Source organism: Erpetoichthys calabaricus, chromosome 1 (genome assembly GCF_900747795.2).
Source record: "Erpetoichthys calabaricus chromosome 1, fErpCal1.3, whole genome shotgun sequence".
Lineage (NCBI taxonomy): Eukaryota > Metazoa > Chordata > Cladistia > Polypteriformes > Polypteridae > Erpetoichthys > Erpetoichthys calabaricus.
The window spans coordinates 197,876,930-197,900,769 of NC_041394.2; the positions used below are offsets into that span (position 1 = coordinate 197,876,930).

General features: G+C 39.9%; 1 protein-coding gene across 4 annotated transcripts in view; it reads left to right on the forward strand.

The window, feature by feature from the left end:
• scaf11 (SR-related CTD-associated factor 11) overlaps positions 1–8,443 on the forward strand; it is a 651,915-nt gene extending 643,472 nt beyond the window's left edge. For all 4 annotated transcript variants that reach the window (XM_028810663.2, XM_051928673.1, XM_028810656.2 and 1 more), the window contains 3 exons: positions 469–675; positions 2,390–2,509; positions 7,625–8,443. In XM_028810663.2, the coding sequence (XP_028666496.1) occupies positions 469–675; positions 2,390–2,509; positions 7,625–7,744 (447 nt within the window). In that variant the 3' untranslated portion in view covers positions 7,745–8,443. The remainder of the gene's footprint in view (positions 1–468; positions 676–2,389; positions 2,510–7,624) is intronic.
• Positions 8,444–23,840: the final 15,397 nt, after the last annotated feature.

Consider the following 23,840-nt stretch of genomic DNA (forward strand, 5'->3'; position numbering starts at 1 on the left):
TCTAATTACCTGCTACCAATATTTTGCATTTAGGCTACTCTCTAATTATAGAAAAAGTGGAGCAAAGTGTTTCCAAGGTTTAAGACCCAGATAAACTAAAATTCTGTATATTATCATAATTAATGGTTTAAGCAGTATAGTTCATTTAAATCATGGCAAATATATTTGTATCTGGATTTTAACTTCTCTCTTTAAAAATGTTTTTCTATAAAAATTGTCTTTAGTATATTTTGGGTGTGTTTGTCTTTAACAAAAAAGTTAACGATGAGTTTGGCAATGAAATTGTAATAGCGGAAGCCTTATAGAAAAAGCTGCTACTATGATATTATACAGTTTAAATTGCCTATTGTAATTTTATAGTTTTTAACAATTTTAACAGTTCACCTTTCCTAAATTAGGATTTTGGTTGTGTATACGTCATATCGGTCTAACCTTTTTTTTTTTCTTCTGAATGGCTGTTTTGAGTAGGTGGTGACCAGTGCCCCAGGTAACAAGTTTAGTGCTCCTGTGGTCCCCAATCCACCTAAAGCTCCAGCAAACACTCCAGGGAATGCAACTCAAGGCGCAACAAATGTAGTTCTTCCATCATCAACTACCCAAACAGCTGGAAAACCCTTGGTGAACAAAGAAGTGGCAAAACCTGACATAAATGTGGACAGCTGCAATAAAGAAAAGGCATGTGTATTCAAAATACTTTATACAAATTTAATTTGCTTGGTTGTAAACTTTAAGTGTTTTCTTAAACTCTTAACACTCTTGTAGCTTATTTTTCAATTGGTTGTATTCATCTTCTTAACTTCTGCACTGCAGTCCATTTCATTTTTATTCATTTGAGACTTGAATGACAGATGAATTTGCCATGTAATGTCAATCTTTGGGAGAATACAAGGCAAATACCAGAACACTCAAAAAAAAACAAAAAAAAAAACAACTATTACTTTGATTATATATCTCTTGACACTGAACTGCATCTTACATTCAAAAGCATCAGTATCAAAAATGATTCTATATCACCATCCATTCTAGGATCCATCCATCCTAACTAGAGGCTAGTTTTAAACTGAAAAAAGGATCACACCATTAATATAGCTTTAGATTGTGGAAGCCAGTCTGTTGTAAACTCATTGCAATACATTTTTCTTCATTATGTGTTTGCCGCAGTTGATCAGAATTTACAGGTATCGATAAGGCAACTGTTATTTTTTAATTTTTTTTTTTTTTGACAGTTTACCAAGTACAAAACCCATTAATTAAACCCAATGCAACACAAACACTACAGGCTTATTTTTCATTTTTTCTATACTCCATATGTGGAAAAGCTAAACCTTTAATAAAAGAAAATGTTTTGCACTCTGTGGCCACTGACATAAACATGTTGTAAATCCAGTTTCGCTTCTTGGGCTTCAGACTACTGACAGATTGCAGGGAATGATTAGCATATACACCTGCTTTTACTTTTCATGGTCTTGTCCTGCAGTGATATAAGCTTTCCTTTTCTAGGCTTTATCCTGAGAAAAAATCTCATGCAGCTAATCTGTGTAATGGTTGTTTACCTCCTTTCAATCTCACAGAGCTCTTCTTTTGTAGCCAGCCTCTGTAAAGCATGTTTTACCTCTTAAGTGTTAGAGTCAACTGCACAGTAATTATTATAATTGGACAGTTGTCATAAATGTTCCTAGAGGTTTTTGGAGTTGCCCCAGGAAATTTTTTCTGCATATGCAGACTAGCCACAGTTCAACAATTAAATAATCAAGAAATATTTTTGGTTCCTATAGTTAATCAGTTTCTGTTTTGTTTTCTTTGTGTTTTAACAAATCTGTGTCTTTATGTATTCTAATTCAGTATTTTGTAATTTGTAAAATCTGTACATATATTTTACTTGAGAACTTGTCACGGTATTTTACACCTGCACTCATTGAAGAGCGCTGTACAAAAATACATTTTATTGAATGAGACCTAGGTAATTTCAGCCCATATAGTCAGTTTGGAACAGTGATGGCTCAGTTTCCACTTGTAGTTCACTGTGCCTCTCACAAGTCCTTTAAACTCTGTGGTTGGTTTGATGAAAGATGAGAAGCAAACATTTATGCAAGGCCCTGCCAATTAAACAGTTATCTCACATACATTGTCAAATAGTCTTGATAATAGTGATTTCCTACATGTGTTTGAGTCATATTTGGATTGTACAAAAATTTGAAAGCCCTGTTACATTTTTCTGATGTAGCTGGGATGGGCTCTTCCTACCCCGCCCTTGCATTGAGATTATTCCATTATTTGGAATAGAAAGGAGGCAAGGGCTATGTTATACAGCTCAGATTATTTTTTGCTTAATATGTGATGGCTGGCCATTGCATGTAAAGAATCTTATTTTTTTCCTTTCTTTCTCCAGAGGTTACAAATACAGGAATTGGCGGTTCATGAAGTAAAATTAGCAATCAAACCTTACTATCAAAATAAAGATATTACTAAGGATGAATATAAAGAGATTGTCCGCAAGGCAGTAGATAAGGTAAGTGTTAATTAAAAATAATGCACTTATTATGTCACATAAAGATGTTAAATAAATTCTGCTTATCAGTTTCTGCTCTAGTTTATCTTAAAGGAACACTTGGTTTAGTTTGTAAGAAAATCAGTTTGCTCGTAGAGAACTTTTCATCCATTTTAGACTATGATGTTGTTAGCTTCACTAAGACAGCAATTTTGTATAAGCCATGGAAATGTGGGTGTCAGTCTAACCTCAAATGACAAGGGTGCTGAAATCAACTTTACTATTAAGTTTCCTGAAAATTTAACTTCCCTCCAATATTGCATGCAGTGAAAGTGAGGCTGAAATATGAATGTCTGCTTTAAGCCTGTAACAACAACAGTGAAGTGCAGTAAAATATAGTCTTTAAAATAATGTTTAGTAAGTGAAAGTATTAGCTGCTTTTAAATGTTCTGTATGTTTTTTGCCAAATTTTTGTATTTGAAATTATCATGATAAAGATATGTTGAAGCCGGTAACACTGAAAATGCCTGACTTTTCTTCTGAATAACTGGTTGCGATGTTAAGTGGTAACATATCCCTGTGTACTTAAATGTTATTGATCCTTTTAGTCTTTGCCACCAAGTAAAATAATCCAGTTCAGATGGGGTTGTGTTAACCTCCTTGGCGTTAACCCATAGTCTCCCTCAGGCTTGGAATTCTATGTAAATATGGTTGACCCCGAGAAGCATTTGGCATAAGATTTTTTGATTGCATATAAAGTGTTAAGCCTGAATAATGCTTGGGATAGTATTCTGCTGCCATCTTGTTAATGTAATACCATCATCATGTTAAAAAACAACAACAAAAAATAAATAAATATTCATGAGTAGGGTGATGCCTTCAAGTTTAAAAAAGAAAAAAAAACACACACAATTGCATGCAAACACGAAGTTCCAAAGCCAATTTTAGAATAAGCTTAAACTGAACCATTACTTGAGACAAGCGATAGTGGTGATAAAATGAACTGGTCATCAGATATTGAAACTAATGGATACAACACTGTAAAACCAAGCTGCCATTATATACATGGTCTCATAAAGCTGCTTTATGGGGAAAAAACAAAGTGATTATGATTAAGTTGAAGGCCAGAAAAGATGTTAGCTTGCAAAGAACTGTTGGCAATGCAGAAACTATACATTTTACTATCAGGGGAAATTTAGAAGTCAATAAGCCTTGTGCTGTAGTAGCCTAATCCATATTACTAACCGAGAATGCTAAACCGGATGGACGCAGGGACATCCGGCCATGGGCCGTAGCCGCAAAAAGACGTACTGCGCAGGCGCACCAAGAAATGAGGCTCCGCGAGAGGCGGACGCGACCACAGAAAAAAGGAGTGAGCACAGAAAAAAGGAGTCAAACGCAGGCGACGCACAGCGCCGCACAAAACCCATTGCACATGAAACTAGCACACAAAAAAAAGAAGCCGCTCGCGCCCACCTGCAAGCCACCCCCACAGGCACCGGACGGGACACACACAAAGAGGACAATTCAACAAGCCCCTGGGACACAAAAAAAAAGAACCCAAAACCACCCCACCCACCCTACAAGCAACGGACGGGACACACACAAAGAGGAGGATTCAACAAGCCCCTGGCACACAAAAAGAAAGAAGAAGCTCGCGCACCACCAATCCACCCCCTCCCGCTCAGACACCGAAAAAGCACACGGCGCCGCACGAATCACAATGCACACGAAACGGGACCCACACAAACAGGAGGATTTAACAAGCTCCTAACGCAACAAAAAAAAGAAGCCGTGACCGCCACGCCAGGCCCATTAGAGACGAGACATGGCACACGAAACGTTCACAACAACGACGAATCAGACCCACAAACACACTAACATCAATAAGAAGTGACACCCAAAGCCCCATTTCTAAAGGAACTGTCCATATTAAACATACGTCATCTCAACACCTTCACACTAGGCAGCATAGGTGGATCTCCTTACAATAAAGCACTATTAACCGTCAACTGCAGAAAAGGCTCCATATTAACAGTGAGTGCGATCCTCCTTATTACTTATCCATATTTTGCATGCTGAGGAACAAACAAGTCATGAATACACGCTCACGGGTACAAAACGATTTGGCTCGGATAACGGGACCTAACACACGAACCCGCATGAAAAAAAAAATACACGGCGGCTCATCTGCATTACATCCTACAATACTTCATTTGATTTTGCATCTACCGGAGTAAATATCGTGTCACCAAAAGGCAATGACCCATACTGCTTTCGCGTATGTGGACAAATATTACATCGCATTGGAACAGTGCACCCTGAAACAAATCAAGAAAGCAAATATGCACAAATCACGTCGGCACCTACAAAGCGCTTCTGAAACCGCGGAAGAAAAAATGTCTCGGCTCCAAAAACACATGTCACTCCTTATTCCAAATACCGGTCCCAATCACAGAAACATCGGTATCCACTATGACAATTCACAGTAACAATGCACGTGACATCTGTCTTGCCACACTATTAATTATAGATGAATGTACAATGGCATCCAGTCACTTACTCAACACCATTGATAAACTTCTACAAACGTTGATGATAAGAATATTCCCTTTGCGAGAAAGGTACTTTTATTAGGAGGAGATTTTAGACAGTGCTTAACTATTACTCCACTTACAATCCGCTCAGCTATTGTTCAGTCCACCTTAAAATACGCGGACAATTGGCATTGCGTTGATGAATAATAATATTCCCTTTGGAGTAAAGGTACTTTTATTAGGAGTAGATTTTAGACAGTGCTTAGCTATTGCTCCACATACCGTGCGCTCAGCTATTATTCAGTCCACCTTAAAAATACGCGACGACGTCATATAAACAACACCGAGACCGAACTACAATACATATACAGGCGCGAGACCTGATTGGTGATAATACGAAGAAACGAACAGTCCGCATATTAAAAGTGAGTTAGATCCTACTTATTACTTATCCATATTCCTCACGATAAAGATCAAACAAGTCATCAATTCACGATCACGGATACAAAACTAGACGGCTCGAGTAACGGGACCACAAACACGAACCTGCATCAAACAAAAAAATTCACCTCGGCGCGCTCTAAAACCGCGGAACAAAAAATGTTACGCGAACAATTGGCTTTGCTTTCTAAACATACACTTGGTACAAAACATGCGATTTTAAGATCCCGAATATAACAATTGGTTATTACAACTAGAACATTGTACCCTCACCAATACAGATGGACTTCACCCAGATATTATTACAATTCCTCAACCCAAAATCTGCGACGACTTACTTACGGAGATATTTGGAACAGCGGTCTCATTAGACAAAATGCCCCTTTTAACACAACGCACTATATTATGTCCAAAAAAAACCAGGGTTTATCGAATGGCACACGTTTAGTCGTCAACACCATGACACACAATGTTATTCAAGCAACAGTTCTTACAGGATCATTCCTAGAATTGACCTTACGAGTTCTAACCTAGAATTACCTTTTACATTGAAACGCCGACAGTTCCCCATTAAACCTGCATTTGCCATGACCATCAACAAATCACAAGGACAAACATGGACAAGGTTGGCATTCTACCTCTCTGAGCCGTTTTTGGACATGGACAACTTTATGTTGCCTTCTCACGTGTTCGACGTTCATCTGACGTTAAAGTTATAAATGCTCCATGCCAAGGAAGACTCATTCAAGGACAGGACACCATCTTTACTACTAATGTTGTGTACAAAAGAATATTCCACTAAACCATTACTCTGTGCCAAACACTGTATTTTTGGCTTTCTATATGCATCATCCACACCTGCACACTATTCTTTATCTAATTCATACATCTCACTCTTTGTCATGCCCCAACGCCAGGGGTTGGCGAGCGAAGCGAGCAGGGGCAGAGCCCCCTAGTCCATTCAGATCAGACACTGTCATTCTACACTCTTGTGCATAAGCAAAGATAGAAAAATCTTTGAAAAAAAGAAAGTTAAGCATACCTCTTACTGTATACTCCTCCTGTATAAACTGTCCTGTTTAAGGGCACAAACAAACCCGACCCATGCATTTGTACACATGTTAAGCAATGTTACCCCAATTTGCCTTCTGCTCCCACAGTGTGATTTGGGATTTTCCCTCTCATTCAGTTATTTCTTGGTTTTCTATAAGCTATAAACATTAGTGCTATGCATGCTCCTGGTGTTCACTTCAAGCATGCATAATCATTTTTAATTTAAATGTTCACATATTTATGTAACATTGGAGCTGCTGTACTACTTGGTCAGTATGTGGTTTAACTCTGTGCTCTAATAGGATCACTATAAGAAGAGGCCTAGGGCTTGCACCTACTCACTTCATCATTTAAAGGCTAATTGCCAACCAAATGCTTTTTTTTTCCCCTTCACTTTTTTGTGATAGGTGTCAATTTGTTCACTACTCATATTGTGCAGAAAATACAACTGACGAATGGATGACCATTCTGTACATTATAATATTGATCAAAGCAGCCAGATGCAAGTGCTGTTTAAGATGTATGTGGCACTGATGATGCGTTTCTCATTCCCCCCCCCCCCCCAAAGTGTCTATAGACCTCTCAGTCTGGCTTTTACTCCTCATCCACCACAACCCCCATATTCTCATATTACCTTGCAGAATCTGTGTCATCCATAATATGCATCACATTTTCCACCGGGTATTTAATGGCACGATGTAAGGAGAATGGAGATGTGAGGTGTTTGGTCCTCAGTTTATCCTGTAGTGCTGCAGCTTAATGGGTAAATCGAAACAATAGGCTCGCAAAGACCTTTGTCAATGATTTAGCCTTCTACCTCTTGATGTAAACTTTTTGTTTGTTCATACCTTGCAAGAATGAACTTAATTGTGTAACTTGAGCCAGTTTGATGATAATTTTATAAATATTCTGGTGCGATGTGATATTGACAAGTTTTTAATTAATTGATACAAGAATGCAAAAGATGCAGGAAAATATCTGATGTCACTTGAGAAAGAGCATCCAAGATATATGTCTGTGCATTGTGAAATACATAAACATGCCGATGCTGTTACAGGAATGTTTCCAATCTGTATCTAATAACTTTTTTGTTGTTTTTTTTTAGGTTTGCCATAGCAAGAGTGGAGAAGTAAATACTGAAAAAGTTGCAAATTTGGTGAAGGCTTATGTTGATAAATACAAACATACACGCAAAATCAAGATTGAGGAACCTGGAAAAATCTGAATGTGTCCATTCAGAATTTCATTTGCTAAGTGCAATTTTTACCAGCTCTGACATGAATTGGAACTTTTAAAGATGATTCAAAATCAGGTTTTGATATTGATCAGCTAATGTTAATAAGGATTTTCTAAAAATGTCAATTTTTTTGTTTGTTTAAGAAAAATGAAAACAAGGCTCCTGCTTCTCGGCTCTTTTCTTCGTCATGGACTGAGACAATGAGATTTCCTGCTAGTTACAGAAACTCAAATGCATGCTGGTCCTGTAGAATGTCATGTGTGAGAGTAAGTTGTACAGCATTTTGACCTCCACACGGAGCAGCTACTTAACACTTCAGTTGTAGTTAACTGGTACTGAACAGGAATGTACAGTTTTCAGGATAATTATGTTTTCGTAAGTGTTAGGAACATTTCTCTCTTTTTTTAATGTATTCCAAATGTAGGGTTAATATGTGTCACCTTTATAATTATTTGTATTGTTAACTGTAAAGTTGAACGCAGGAATAATCACCATGTATATAAAAATACCAGAATCAGCTCAGTTGTAAGGGTTTAGTGTATTAGAGTAGTAGATAAGTCAGTTTAGGACAACTAGCGTTAATGACCTCGGAAACATCTCTGCCCTTAAGTTTGTTTTGTAAAATGTGCTGCGTGAACACTGTAAACATAATCCTGAAGGCAATGAAATAAATGACCTGCTGCTTTTTGTGGCTTTTCATATTTATTGCATATAGGAGCTGTCTTCTGGATGAGAGATGTCACCTTCTTTCCAGTGGGCAGTTACGTGGAATTTTTTTTTTCTGTTGTGAACAACTTTGAAATGTTTCGAGAACTGCTATCATATTTTACAAGGGACTGTTTTGCCACACTTTGGTCAAACTTGTATTTATGTGATGATAATGTGATCAATTATTTTCATTTAACAGTTTTCCTAATGTGGTGAAAGTAATTACATTGCCGTGATTGCAGATTTTCCTGTACACAGGTTGACTTGTGCAATCTGTAGGAAATGTAAGATGCTAGAATGTGATTTTTCTTTTCTGTTGCCATTGTGTGCTTAATGTAGAACTCGGTGGCTGGAAATGGACTTGAATTTCCTGTCACTGCTGTCCTTTTCTATAAATTCATCTCCTTTTATATTAGTATCTGCATCAGCAGCACCTCCATAGCTCGTTTTCAGCTCTGATATTCTCTTAAAATCATCATCAGTTTACTTGTACTAAGTAAAGCGAAAACGTTTAAATAGATTCAAAAGTGTACTTAAGAACATGTGAAACAAGTCAATATATAAAATCTGAACATGCTTTAGAGCAACAGATAATTGTATTGTGTATATAAGCAATTGGTGAAAGGATTATGAATAAATCAATTTAAAAAAAAAACAAACGAGCATTTCTTTTCAAGTAAGTGAATCTTTTTAATTACTGTACATCACCACATATGATTTACAGTAAATATATCATATACTAACTGTAGTTTAGGATTTGGGCAGTTCAGAGGCAACAAAAAGGTGTAGACATTTCAAAAAGATGTTTTAAAAAATAATTAATGGGCAATACTTTCACTTTAAAGCATGCACCAGCCATCTTGGATTCTGGGTTATATTACCAAAATGTCACATATACTGTATATTTTTTCTTCAACAATCCCTCCTTTTTTTGAATTCTCTACACCCTTAGACAAATCCTTAAAGCTGTGTCAATTGCTTTCTCTGAATGAAAGATTAGCCATCCAGCACTAAACTTTGAATTTTGTATTTCTGCAATCATAAGTATATCAAAAACACCATTGACACATTTGTGTGGTGAATTACTCAGAAATCAAACAAGCTCTATTTACTACAGTGGAAAGCTGTCGATCAAAGAAATTAGATAAATTCTGTCCTTTTTTTTCTCTTCAAAGTGTTGTGTGTGTGTGTGTAATGGTTTCCCTTTTAACTATTGGATCTCCCAGTTGCTGTCCAAATGCATTCCTTTAGGCGACATCCACTTTTCCTATCTAGGACTTTCCTCGTCAGTCCTCTTACTTCACTCTGAAGAACTGCAACTGGAACAACTGACTAATTTTGTCTGCAACTTTTCTATAAATACCACATTTACCAAGTGAGCAGTTACATACACATTTCTATAACACAGAGAAGAGGAAACAATGGTCACTACATCCATTCTTTCATTGTTTGTATGAATGATGAACTATCCATCCATCCATTTTCCAACCCGCTGAATCCGAACACAGGGTCACGGGGGTCTGCTGGAGCCAATCCCAGTTAACACAGGGCACAAGGCAGGGAACCAATCCTGGGCAGGGTGCCAACCCACCTCAGGACACACACAAACACACCCACACACCAAGCACACACTAGGGTCAATTTAGAATCACCAATCCACCTAACCTGCATGTCTTTGGACTGTGGGAGGAAACCGGAGCGCCCGGAGGAAACCCACGCAGACACAGGGAGAACATACAAACTCCACGCAGGGAGGACCCGGAAAGCGAACCATGATGAAATAATGCCAGCTTAAAAGATGTTGTAAAGCAAATGAAAGATGCTAGGATCCCAAAAACGGGAAGGTCATTCATCTCACCAGCTTCATCTAGTACTGATTTGCAATGTAATTGGATCTCCGACAGTACCCCCACCCAAAAAAATAATAATAATAATTTGCACGAAGGGACAGCTACCAGATATTCACAGGCAAGAACAAACCCTCAGTTTTTAAACTTGAAATGGCCATCAGAGTTTCTCCTTTCTTGGTTTTGATTCCCTGCTGCACTTAAAAAAAAATAAAAAATAATAAATTTTGCTTTGTTTACCAGATGTTATTTAAATTCACTATGATGGCCTATTGTAAACCAGCTTCAAAGGGTACATTCTTGTATAAGAATCAAGTTCATGGAGAAAATAATCGTGCAAACAGCAATTACATTTACCCTGATCTTGTGTAAAAGATAACTAAATGTAGCTCACTACATAAAGCTCCCATCCTTCCCCTACCACACCAATTCTATCATATAGCCAAAGCAGGGTTTCTGATTAACTTCATTAACACAGTCCTATTTCACCCTGTTAGCAGAATCCCTTTTAACCTTGTTGTTTAGAATCTTTAATTTCTTCTCCACACTCACCATCTGGGTGTTGGGATTGTGAAGAACTTACAGTCATAGGTCTTAGTGCCTTGAAATGTGGCAAACCCAAATTGAATCAGATTACCCACAAGAAACTGTACACTTGTAAAGAATCTACTAAAATACTTCACTGGCTTTAAATACTGCTATACTTCTCCTGACTTGATAGGCTAATAAAATTTCTAAATTGACACAGTCGAGGGTGGGTGCCTAACAACGGACTGTCCTTTCAGTTTGCTGCTGGAGCCGGCTAAGCTACTGAAGCACCTCTGGTCTCATGCACCACTGAATCAAGTGCTCTGGTAGCCATCAACATTCTTCTTGTCTGTCATCCACAAATGAGATAATTATATTTTTCAAAATTTTTCTTGACTTTCTTAGCTGTGTTAGTTTACAGATGATAGGGTGAGGTTATTTTTTCTTTAGAACCTCTGGGCATCATTCAGATCAGACACCATATATTACACATTCAATTTTGGCTGAAGATGTCATTCTTTTAAACTGCTACTCCTAATGTGGGATTTTAGTATGTTCTATCCATTTGGAATAGCAGTCAACAGTAACCAATAAGGATATAATGTTCAAAAAGGTATTTCATCCAGGTGCAGCACTGCCATCCTTTGAAAAGTTCTGTCTCATTCCTGATTTGATTGATGGTTTAGAAAAATAAAATGCCAAGCTGAGGCTAATATAACAAGTATATATCAAAAAAAAAATCTCATTTAAAATGTTTTCATCATTTTTCAACAGACTACCCCATTGCTAAGCACTCTTTTTTGGTAGTTCAGTTCTGGACCTCATAATACCCTTGAAGTACACATGATCACCCTCAAACAATGGCCAAGCCATTCATTATTTGCATCTGTTTGGATCTTTAACAGCCAGTTAGAAACAGGCAATGCCAATGCAGAAGGTGTCATCTGCTTCATTTTAAGCTGGTGTGTATCTCTTTGACATTCCTTGGTTCAACACCACTGAGCTACCTTGTTGGTGAGTTGGAGGATTAGCAGCAATGTCTGCAAAGCGAGGAATTAATTTATAATCCCACACCACCAATCCAAAAATAATTCTTGTAAACTCTTCCCAATAGCTTTTTGGGGGATAACCCCTGTGAAAACCACTTCTTCTGGTCAGCCTGCACCACTTTCCCAAACACTACGTGCTCCAAAAAGGTGAGGTGAACTTTCATGACACTTCTGAGTATTTGATTTTGAATGGCTTCTGGATCTCCAAGATGTGTCCCTGGTAATGGGGGAAAAACACACTAATGTACATAACAACACCTCTATTTAAGATCACTCAAAACTCTCCTCGCTAAATGCTGGAATGCAAGTCTGATGCGTTTTAGCCAAAAAGACATTACTTTAAACTGGTGCAGTCCATCTGATATTATCACAGCTGTTCTGTGAACTTTGTCCTTCTTCATACACACCACGTACCAGCAATTAGTTTGTAGATTTAATGAGATGAAAACTGTGGCTGCCAAAAGGGTTTCCAAAATCTCTAACTAATGACATACAGGTTTAAGCATTGTGTTTCATTTTTATCATTGATTTCCTGATATTTGCCACAGAACCCTCATAAGTCCTTAGAACTACTGGAGACACCCATTCAGAGTTGCATCATTCTGTGACTGTTTCATTGAACAGCTTCCAGAAATTCTCTTGAATAAGTAGTCTTAAGTTGAGACATTAGATATGCTTCTTGCTGAATTGGGTCAAAATATCACGAGTAGTAGTACTTCTCTGTTGTTCAGTGATCTGACCACTTCCACAGGAGTTGTACAATAATAGGCTATAACTTAATATTAGCCACTCTGAAGAACTTCTTCTGCATATATGCTTACTCTATTCAAATCCGATTTCAAATCAGGTCTCACCAAAAAGTAACATCCCTGTCTCTCATGAAGTTTATATTCTCTTGATAGAGATACAAGGACATCTTTATAATTTATCAGAGTCATTCATAAAGTATGCTTCAGCCTTCCACTGCCTGTTATGAGGGATCTATCCATGGCAGCAGTGTCAACTGCTTTCCAGGTTTAGTTATCCTTTTTCACAGGCCATGTAGGATCAGAATATAGGAGCTCCCTGCAGCATTGCTTTGGCCATTTTCCTCTGGTATTTTTTGGACCACCCTGTTAACTTGCTTGGGATGAAGTGTATTCAGAAGATGGGTGGATCTCTGGAACATCCCTGTTATTATTAGACTGCTATAACTTGTTCCATTATTCATTAGTTCAAAATGTCCTCTCAAACCACCAACTAGTTGTGTTCCACATGCCTTCAACAATTTCCTGTTCAGGCATATCGGGTTGCCTCCTTAAAAAAATTGTATTTCTTCAAGTTTCACCCATTTTAGTACAAAAGATTCAAGATACTCAAGTGAAATCACTGATGTGGTGATGAAAATTGTTTTTGCGAGAATAAATGAAATACAAAAAGAAATGAATTTCTACAAATGAAACATCTGTCAATGAGAAATAATATAGATAAGCAAGATAATGACTGAGTGACAAAACGGAAAGGGAAGCAGACCAGAAGAAAATGCCACGAGGAGGGTGAGTGCTCAGTGTCCCCAACTGCCAGACCTCCAGTCACATCCCAGTATCAGTGACTAAACACGGAGAACTCAAGAAGAATCCGGTTATAGAAAGAAAACTTAAAAGAATCAACAGAGTGTGAGAGGCCAGTGCCAACTTGGTACAAATGGTACCCAAAAACAAAGTCAATCATCTAGTGGATTGGATTAAGAGAGTCCAGGAGAAGGAAAGTGGAGGCTGAAGGAGGAATCTGGACAGAGAGGATCAATGAGAGAGAATTTGAGGCAAAAGACAAATCAGGAGTAAAAGTGACAGGGGGCAGTCCCAAAACATGGAGGAAAGGTCTGGTAACATTTGTGAAGGAGAACTGACTAAAGGGGTCAGTGGATAAACAGGAATGATATTGTTAAAGATGATGTCCTTTGACAATTGAGACCAGGGGCCTCATGTATAAACGGTGTGTATGCACAGAAATGTTGTGTACAACCGTGTCCATGCTCAAATCGCGATGTATAAAACCTAAACTTGGCGTAAAGCCATGCACATTTCCACGGTACCTCATAGCCTGGCGTACGCAATTTCTCTGCTCGGTTTTGCAGACTGGCGGCACCCAGCGTCTAAGCAGTGCTACTGTTCCTGTGTGGTTACCCTTTCTTTCTTACACCCATATTCCTAACGCGGCTTTATAAATACACTGAAACTAACTGCATATTGTTTATTAGTGTAATGCATCTGATTGTAATTAACCTGTAGCAATATAATGGTCCAGGGAATAGCCATAGTATTCCAAATACCATAACTGCTTTAGCGTTGTTACGCTCACTGCATCTTCTTCTTTCAGCTGATCCCGTTAAGGGTTGCCACAGTGGATCATCTTTTTCCATATTACTCTCACTGCACCACTCGGAGTATTTATATCACTGTATCTGAGTGGGGAATCACAGCAGCAGCTGATCGGAAAGAGAATTATCGGTATACAGTTTCAAGCACACACTACCTCAGCCATGGCAAAACGTGTCAAAGCCTTTCCTGTACGGACCTCGCGTTTCAGAAACCGTTTCATCCTAAGAACTATAAACGCACTCAATCAAGTGCCCTTGTTTTTTTTTTTTTTTTTTTTTTTTTTTTTTTTTTTTTTTTTTTTTTTTTTTTTTTTTTTTTTTTTTTTTTTTTTTTTTTTTTTTTTTTTTTTTTTTTTTTTTTTTTTTTTTTTGTACTTATAAGTACAATTACCCCACTGTAAACTTGCACTACAGTTATAATATTGCACAACCTGCGCCACTTTATAAAGCACGTATGATGACAATATCATTTTTAAGATGAAATGCAGCAAAATATGTTGCTTGTAATATACAGATAAAACTTTAACTTCATTTAAATAATCTGTATTGTTAAACATGTGAGGACACGGTGCCGCAGCGCTAGCTAGTTCACGGATAGCTCCTGCTTTGCACTGTGTTATTGCTGGTGCTGATGCGACACTGAAAGGATAGACGGATAGAATAATTAAACATGTACTACGAAGATATTTTAATGTTCCTTACAAGTTTTGAAGAATCGGCGTTCTAAGCTTACAGATGGCTTAACGTCTATTACAGAGCTGATTGTGTGGCGATTGGGTATTTGGAGAAAGAAAAGTAAGGACAGGAATTGGAGATTAGTACGTTTGAAAGAGACAGTACTTCTGTAATAAATTATTTCATCGAAGGTCGCGCATGGCGCAGCAAGCCTCTTGCGTGAGATATGAACAATCACTGCGCCACCGTGTTCCCATTTTAATAACATGCTTTCATTCCTGTCATCATGAAAAAGATAACACGTATACATCTCAGTATTTTAATTATTCAGAGAGCTGTAATCACAAATGTAATGGATTATGTGTCCTGTCAGAGAAAGAGAAAGAACGGAAGCACGTAGTGATTCACACACACAGAGCACATAGAAGATCAACACAGAAAAAAGAATTTAACGTGCTACTTGAGAAACTAGTAAAATAAACGTATTTTAAGATGAAGTTTATGATGTTCTACTTTAATGACAAATTAAACTACTTGATTTAAAGTGGAAATTTCAAGATTAAAGTTGACATTTTGTGCTTTTTCCCCATTGTGTGCCTACTTTTTTTTTTCTCTGTACCCTAATAAGCTTTCATATGACACTCAGACGGTCCGCTCTGCTAGTCGCCTTTTCATGCCGACTTTGATTTGTGACTTCTTTTTTTATTTTCGGGCACTGTGCGACTTTGTGAACTTGAGCTTTCAAGTTCTTCTCCGACACGCTATGTCACTCAAATCAACTTTCTTTTGTTGATTATACCACTGTTTAAACCAACAAATAATAAGTTTTTCCTTCTATTTTCCCCCATGATTTTCCATTTGGACATTTCACAGAAGGCTATTTATATTGATTTGCATATTCAAAGAGCATAATTCTGGAGGATGTTGGGGCGGGACCAGAAGGTGCGTGCACGTGCAGTTACTTTTCACGCAGATCGGGATTTATGTAGTGGAAGAACGTGAAAGTTCGCGTACGCAAAACTTTGATTTGTGACAACTTCTTTGGCTTTTCTTTATAGATATTGATGATGATCGAAGTAGCTGTGCAGTACAATGCAGAGGATTTAAAACTCTTCAGGGTGGCGCCTCTTCTTCAGGTGCTTCAGGAGGAGTCATATCCTTTGGATGGGTCTTCTTCTGGTGGGGTTTTCGTGCTGGCTTTTCTTTATAGTTTCAGGAACATTGTGATGGGAAGTTGGCTACATTGTCTCCCCGTAGCGAATTGCTGGTACAATTTCCGTGCTTTCTCACGGATGATGTTACCGTTCCAAGGGGATGTTTCTTCCTGCAGTCGGTGAATCCACAATGCCAAGGCAGATTCCATCCCTGACCATATTTTTATTCCCTTACGGGTCGTTACCTTTTTGGCACTATCACAGAAAACTTACAAATACAAAACTCCAGATCGCTGCGTCATTCTTCTTTATGTAGCGTGCGGTGCTTTCATTAATGCCATAGTGGCGTGCTACTGCAGCGCCTAACTTTTTAGTTCCCAGAGACAAAACCCAGTAGTTCAACCTTCTCCTGGAGTGTTTTAAACTTCTTATGGCGCTTAGGCTCAATGCCAGAAGCCTTAGAAGGTGCAGGGCGTTTTCAGGCAACATCTTGTGCGTTTAAGAATAACAAAACAATTACAACATGGAAAACACGAGGACACTCAGCTGGAGATGCATCACAAAGCAGCAGTCAATCAGCAGCAAGGAGAAATGAATAACGCTCTCGGATTGGCTACTTTCACCATCTCAAACCGTGTTGCCCTCAGTGGTTACTTCCTGTTCTCTCTACAGCAACAGTATTGGCCACGAGAAAAGCCATAAAAAATTGCGAGGATATTTGCGCTTTCCGCTAACAATTAATAGTTAGGTTCTAAGGAAAAATCCGCAAAAGACTGAGTCCACGAAACCTGAACCGCCACTCGCGGCGGACGGTCCACTGTACCCATAAATGAAAGTCTGCAAACGTGCACTCCCTTTACTCAGGTCTGAATTGTTGACTAGCTGCCATCAGTGCCCTAACCCCTTACCCACTTTGACCTCTGCAATAAACTGTTAAAGAGACGGTAGTAGCCCGTGACTATCGAGGAAAGGAATGTCCTGCTCTTATAGACACAGGCAGCACTCAGTCCTTAGTGAGGAAAGGACTGTCTTGACCCAAAAGCGGCTGCAATCAGACAGGAGTGTGACCCCTGAGATGTGTGCCTATCCTTTGGTGCCAGGTTAAATTGGAGATTGGAGACACTAGGTATGTACTACCCATGGAGTGAATTAGAGAACTTGCCATTTCCAGTCCCATTGGGGTTGGACGTGCCTGAAATTAATGACAGACTGGCTTCAAAAAGAGTTGATGGCAGATTCGCTGATGGTCACAAGCAGCCAAACAGCATGTGAATGACCTGGATGGCTCGGACTCTCTACGCCTTTTTTGAGGAGGGATGTTGCAGGGGGCCTGGTCCGGAAATACCGCAGGCAAAAAAAGGGCAAGAGCCTGTTTGGCAAACACCAGGGCACGGAGAAGAGTCTGGATACCAGGTCGTTGACGATTCTGGGGTTGGACCTTCTGACTTACCGGAGAATCTTGGAACCTCTCAACAGCATGACTCCAGTTTAACACTCCTGTTTTGACAAAGCTGTTGGGCAGAGAACCCACAAAGACAGAGTGAGCAGTTTATTATAAACGGATGGAATTCTTCATCATAAGAATGAGGTGAGTGTGGAGAAAGTGATAGTTTTACCTGTATGCCTGAGAGAGCAGGTACTTAAAATGGGTATTAGTATACCTATGGGTGCATCATTTAGGAACAGCAAAGGACAATAGCCAAGGTGTCCAAATATTGTTTACTGGCCAGGTTGGTCTAGGGAGGTGACTACATTTTACAAAGCGCTGCCTGATGTCAAAGGTAGGACAGGTGAGAAAGGGGGATAGAGCACCACAGATACCTTGCCATCACCTGAACAGCCATTTCTTGAATTGCCATGGATATAGTTGGTTCTTAAGTAAGGAGCACAACAGGTTATAAATACATGTTAGTTGTGTGGGGACTATGCCACTAGGTACCCGGAAGCATTTCCCCTCTAGAAAGACACATGCCACCCACATATCAAGGACCCCTGATTTCAATTATTTTCTATAGTAAGCATAACTAAAGAAATACTAACTGATCAAGGAAGTAATTTTCATGAAAATTGTTAAAACAGTTCTATGAGGTGTTAGGCATAAAGGGGCTGAGAATCACCCCCCTACCACCCGCAGGACAGATGGTGTGGTGGATCATTTTAATGGAACACTCAAGTAAATGCTTTGGAAATTTGTAACAGTCTGGAAAAGGACCAGGACTAGTCCATTTTTAGTATTTGCATATCAGGAAGTGCCACAGGCCTCAACTGGGTTTTTGCCCATTGAATTATTGTATAGACGTCATACAGTGCATCCGAAAAGTATTTCACACCGACATCACTTTTCTCCACATTTTGTTATGTTACAGCCTTATTCCAAATGGATTAAATTCATTTTTTTCCCTCAGAATTCTACACACAACACCCCATAATGGACAACATTGATAAAAGTTTACTTGAGATTTTGCAATTTATTAAAAAATAAAAAATTGAGAAAGCACATGTACATAAGTATTCACAGCCTTTGCCATGAAGCTCAAAATTGAGCTCAGGTGCATCCTGTTTCACCTGATCATCCTTGAGATGTTTCTGCAGCCTTAATTGAAGTCACCTGTGGTAAATTCAGTGATTGGGACATGATTTGGAAAGGCACACACCTGTCTATATAAGGTCCCACAGTTTAACAGTTCATGTCAGAGAGCACAAACCAAGCATGAAGTACAAAGGAATTGTCTATAGACCTCCGAGACAGGATTGTCTCGAAGCCACAAATCTGGGGAAGGTTACAGAAAATTTCTGCTGCTTTGAAGGTCCCCAATGAGCACAGTGGCCTCCATCATCCGTTAAGTGAAGAAGTTCGAAACCACCAGGACTCTTCCTAGAGCTGGCCGGCCATCTAAACTGAGCGATCGGGGGAGTAGGATGGGCCTTAGTCAGGGAGTGTGACCCAAGAACCCCAATGGTCACTCTGTCAGAGGTCCTCTGTGGAAGAGGGAGAACCTTCCAGAAGGGACAACCATCTCTGCAGCAATCCACAATCAGGCCCTGTATGATAGAGTGGCCAGACGGAAGCCACTCCTTACTAAAAGGCCACATGGCAGCCTGCCTGGAGTTTGCCAAAAGGCACCTGAAGGACCCTCAGACCATGAGAGAGAAAATTCTCTGGTCTGATGAGACAAGATTGAACTCTTTGGTGTGAATGCCCAGGTGTCACGTCTTGGTGGAGACCAGGCACCCGCTCATCAACCAGGCCATACCTATCCCTACAGTGAAGCATGGTGGTGGCAGCATCATGCTGTGGGGATGTTTTTCAGCAGCAGGGACTGGGAGACTAGTCAGGATAAAGGGAAAGATGACTGCAGCAAGGTACAGAGACATCCTGAATGAAAACTGCTCCAGAGCGCTCTTGACCTCAGACTGGGGTGACGGTTCATCCCTTCAGCAGGACAACAACCCTAAGCACACAGCCAAGGAGATCAAAGGAGTGGCTTCAGGACAAATCTGTTGAATGTCCTTGAGTGGCCCCAGCCAGAGCCCAGACTTGAATCCGATTGAACATCTCCGGAGAGATCTTAAAATGGCTGTGCACCGACGCTTCCCATCCAACCTGATGGAGCTTGAGAGGTGCTGCAAAGAGGAATGGGCGAAACTGGCCAAGGATAGGTGTGCCAAGTCGAGTGTGCAATCATATTCAAAAAGGCTTGAGGCTGTAATTGCTGCCAAAGGTGCATCGACAAAGTATTGAGCAAAGGCTGGTGAGTACTTACTGTATGTACATGTGATTTCTCAGTTTTTTTTTATTTTAATAAAATTTGCAAAAACCTCAAGTAACTTTTTTCTCGTTGTCATTATGGGGTGTTGTGTGGTAGAATTCTGAGGAAAAAATGAATTTAATCCATTTTGGAATAAGGCTGTAACATAACAAAATGTGGAAAAAGTGATGCGCTGTGAATACTTTCGGATGCACTGTATAAGAGGACTATTGGGGTTGCTATAGGAGGACTTTTGAAATGGGAAGGAAAGGAGTCTGAATCTGTTAATATTCTGAACCTTTTTTTTGAGGATGCGGGACAAATTATCCTGAACTGGCTGATAAAGTGCAGGCCAATTTGAAGAACGCCCAAACAGTTGCAGAAGGCCTGGTATGATAAGGCTACAAGGAAATTAGTCCTGCAGGTAGGACAGAAGGTATTTTTATTATTGCCCACTAATAAAAAACAGCTTACTGGCCCAAGTGGCAAGGGCCAATATGAGGTAGTGGCTCAGAAAGGTCCTGTTCACTTACGAAACCAATATGCCTAGGAAACAGAGACAAGTCTTTCATATTGATACGTTGAAGGAATGGCATGAAAAGAACGGATCCTTCTATGCAGTTTTTAATCGATAGTGTCTTGGATTAGGAGAACCCCAGTACCTGCCATTGTGTGAGGAGAAGAATTCTGCCTTGCCTGTGTTAGAACACTTGTCTGAGAAAGAAAGGACATAGAGAAGGTTATTTCAGTTGAACTTTTTGGTAACATACCTAGTAGGACTAAAACTAATTGACATGAAATCATGTCTTATCTCTACAGGGTCCATAAGAACAACTGGCTGCAGAATACCGGCTAGGCTCCACAATGCCTTTCAGGATGAGCTGTGGCAGAGAATTGGAAAGGGCATTGTTGAACCTTCACTCAGCGAATGGTGTAGTCCTATTGTATTGGTCCCAAAAAAAAATGGGTCATTGAGTTTTACATTGACTTTTTCTACAATTACATGAATATATCAGCTTTTGATACCTATCAAATGCCCCAGGGTAGATGAGTAGATAATAGAGGTTAGGACCTGCAAAAATTTTTTGACAACGTTAGATCTGTGCAAGGAAATTGGGCAGATGCCACTCTCGGAGGCATCTGATCCTCTTAACTGCATTTTAAGGGACCAGGTGGATTGTACCGGTTATTACACTCGTAATGCTGTTTGGACCTGCATGGTGCTGCCTGCAAATTTTCACAGATTAATGGATGAATGTGACTATGGGAAGCATAGGCATATGCTGGGGCTTATATTGGTGACGTAGTGACTTTTTAGTAAGATGTGGGAGGATCACCTTGATTACATAAGTGACATTTCAAAAGGTTAAAAACAGCAGGCATAGTGGTCAATCCAGACAAGATGTGTGCTCGATCAAAGAGACGGTACACCACTTGGTTCCACCGTGCAAGGAGGAATTTATCAAGCCCCAAGTAGAAAGCAATTGCTGCTATTAACAGCCCTGTCCTTGTCCCGCAACTAAGAAACAGCTGAGATCATTTGTGGGTTTCGTCGGTAGATACAGGCGTTTTAACCAAAAAGCGGGTACCCTCTAGCAGAAGATGCTCAAGAAGAATGCTCCCAATAATCTGCAGAGGAGAGAAAAAAAACAACTGGCTTTTAAGGATTTACAGTCTTCTCTTATGTGATAAAAGATTATTTTTTTATTTCCTGTCCTGATTTTAATTTGCCTTTTATATTGCAGGACGGATGCTTCAGGGAAGGTTTGGGAGCCGTACTTTTACAGGGAAAGTGTGAGAATCGCTTGTCCCTGAACTTTACTTGAACCGAAAGTTTATTCCACGGGAAAAGAACTATACCATGAGGGAGAAACAGTGTTTAGCTATAAAATGGATGATAGATTCATTAAAATATACTACCTTCTGGGAAATGATTTTAGTATAGAATGCGGACCATCGTGCTCTTGCAGTGGTTAAAGAAAATGAAGGACACCCGATGTGCGGAGTGGCGCAATGGTATATAGGGCTGCAACCTTACCGATTCCTGGTCCTGTCACGTATCAGAAAGGAAAATAAAACTCGCTGAGTGTTTTATGCCGCCCATATGGCCTGTAAGTTAGGCAGAGGATGTGTAGGAAACGCACCACATATGTATTAATTTAGAAGTACTTTGATCCGTTTTGTTTTATTTGTATGCACAGTCCTCATATAAAAGGAAAAAAAACCTTTTGCTTACTTACTGGTTTGTTCCTCAGTGTACAAGTGGGAGCAGCTGTGGGTTGTAGGGCTTGGAGCAGATGGGGTGGCATGTGCTTCCATGTGAAGGCCCTTCGAGTGGGGGCGCGTGCCTGCTGCCTGTCATACTTCGTCCCAGCATTCTTCTGGTGCGACCGTGGTGTTTTGAGGCTGTGGAGTAACAGACCGGACACCGATCGCAGGCACAAGAGAAGGACGTATTGCGGAGTGTTGGCAACATAGGCAGTTGGAAGGCTAGGCGCGTGACTAGAGAGCGCGAGGGGTGTTAGACCTGAGTCAGTTGATAGTTGACCCGGGATAAAAGCCAGTCTACAATATATGCAAGAAATAGAGGAGTTCAGTTCAGAACAGGAGAAGGTCAGTATGTGAGCTGCAGGGCAATAGACATTTATTCCGATTTGCCAGGACAAGTGAGCTTTAACCCTGAGTGTTTGGAAAGAGGGAAAAAGCAGGCTAAGAATTTTTTTTTTTTTATTAATAAGGGGTTTGATCCTTGTTTTTTTTTTGGGGAACATTATTTTTGGTGTGGGGTGGCATGGTGGCACAGTGGGTAGTGCTGCTGCCTCGTAGTAAGGAGACCTGGGTTCGCTTCCCCAGGTCCTCCCTGCGTGGAATTTGCATGTTCTCCCCGTGTCTGCGTGGGTTTCCTCCAGGTACTCCGGTTTCCTCCCCACAGTCAAAAGACATGCAGGTTAGGTGCATTGGTGATCCTAAATTGTCCCTAGTGTGTGCTTGGTGTGTGTGTGCCCTGTGGTGGGTTGGCACCCTGCCCAGGATTGGTTCCTGCCTTGCGCCCTGTGTTTGGCTGGGATTGGCTCCAGCAGACCCCCGTGACCCTGTAGTTAGGACATAGCGGGTTGAATAATGGATGGATGGATGGATTTTTGGTGTGTGCCATGTGTTGAATGCAGTTTTTGGAACATTTGTTTTCATCCTAATTCATCATTGTAGTGTTTGTGTGCCTTTTTGTTATAATTTCTTTATGGACTTTTTTTTCTTCATTGCATCAGCCTCCCTTATTGTCCCACTGACTCGGTTGTGATACTTCATGTCCCCAAGTTTCTGTTAAAGCCTATGATAAGGGACTCTGGGGCATGACAGGGTAGAGTGTGTTTGTGTGTGTGAAGCTTAGGGTGCATGAGTAGACCAACCCAATAAAAAACTTCATGAGATCTACTCCTCCCAAAATGGTACCATAGTTTAAAGGGAAAGGGAAGATTTGGACCTCGAAAACAACTTCATTAGCACTGAATGCAATTGAGTATGTGAGGTAGATCTGAGGAGGCATTGCCAAAATATTTGGACTTCTAAGGAAATCTCAACATCAGGCCTACAGGAGTGTACTAAAATGGCCTGAAATGAGATCTGCCGAGGGCCCCAATCTGCAGTGGTTTCACTTTAATCTGTTTTATTTCCTCATTACTCTCTAGAGGTATTTTTTAGGCTAAGTCCGGTTCCTTTATTTGTCAAGCAAGTTCCCCTCAAATAATATGATTAACTTCAACTGCAAGTGTAATATTTATAGTAAACTGCAAAAAAAATCATTTAAATAGTCACAATACCTTTAGCTTTTTATCCATCCTTGAGAAAGATGAGCTCACGCCACCTTAAAAGATGGTGAAAACTGAATGAAGGAAGCCAGGATCTGAAAACTTGGAAAACCATGCAGCTCACCAGCTCGATTACAATATCAGACTGTCCGGCTAACATATCTTCATTCTGAAATAATATTTTGCATCAAAGGGGAACTCCCAGACAT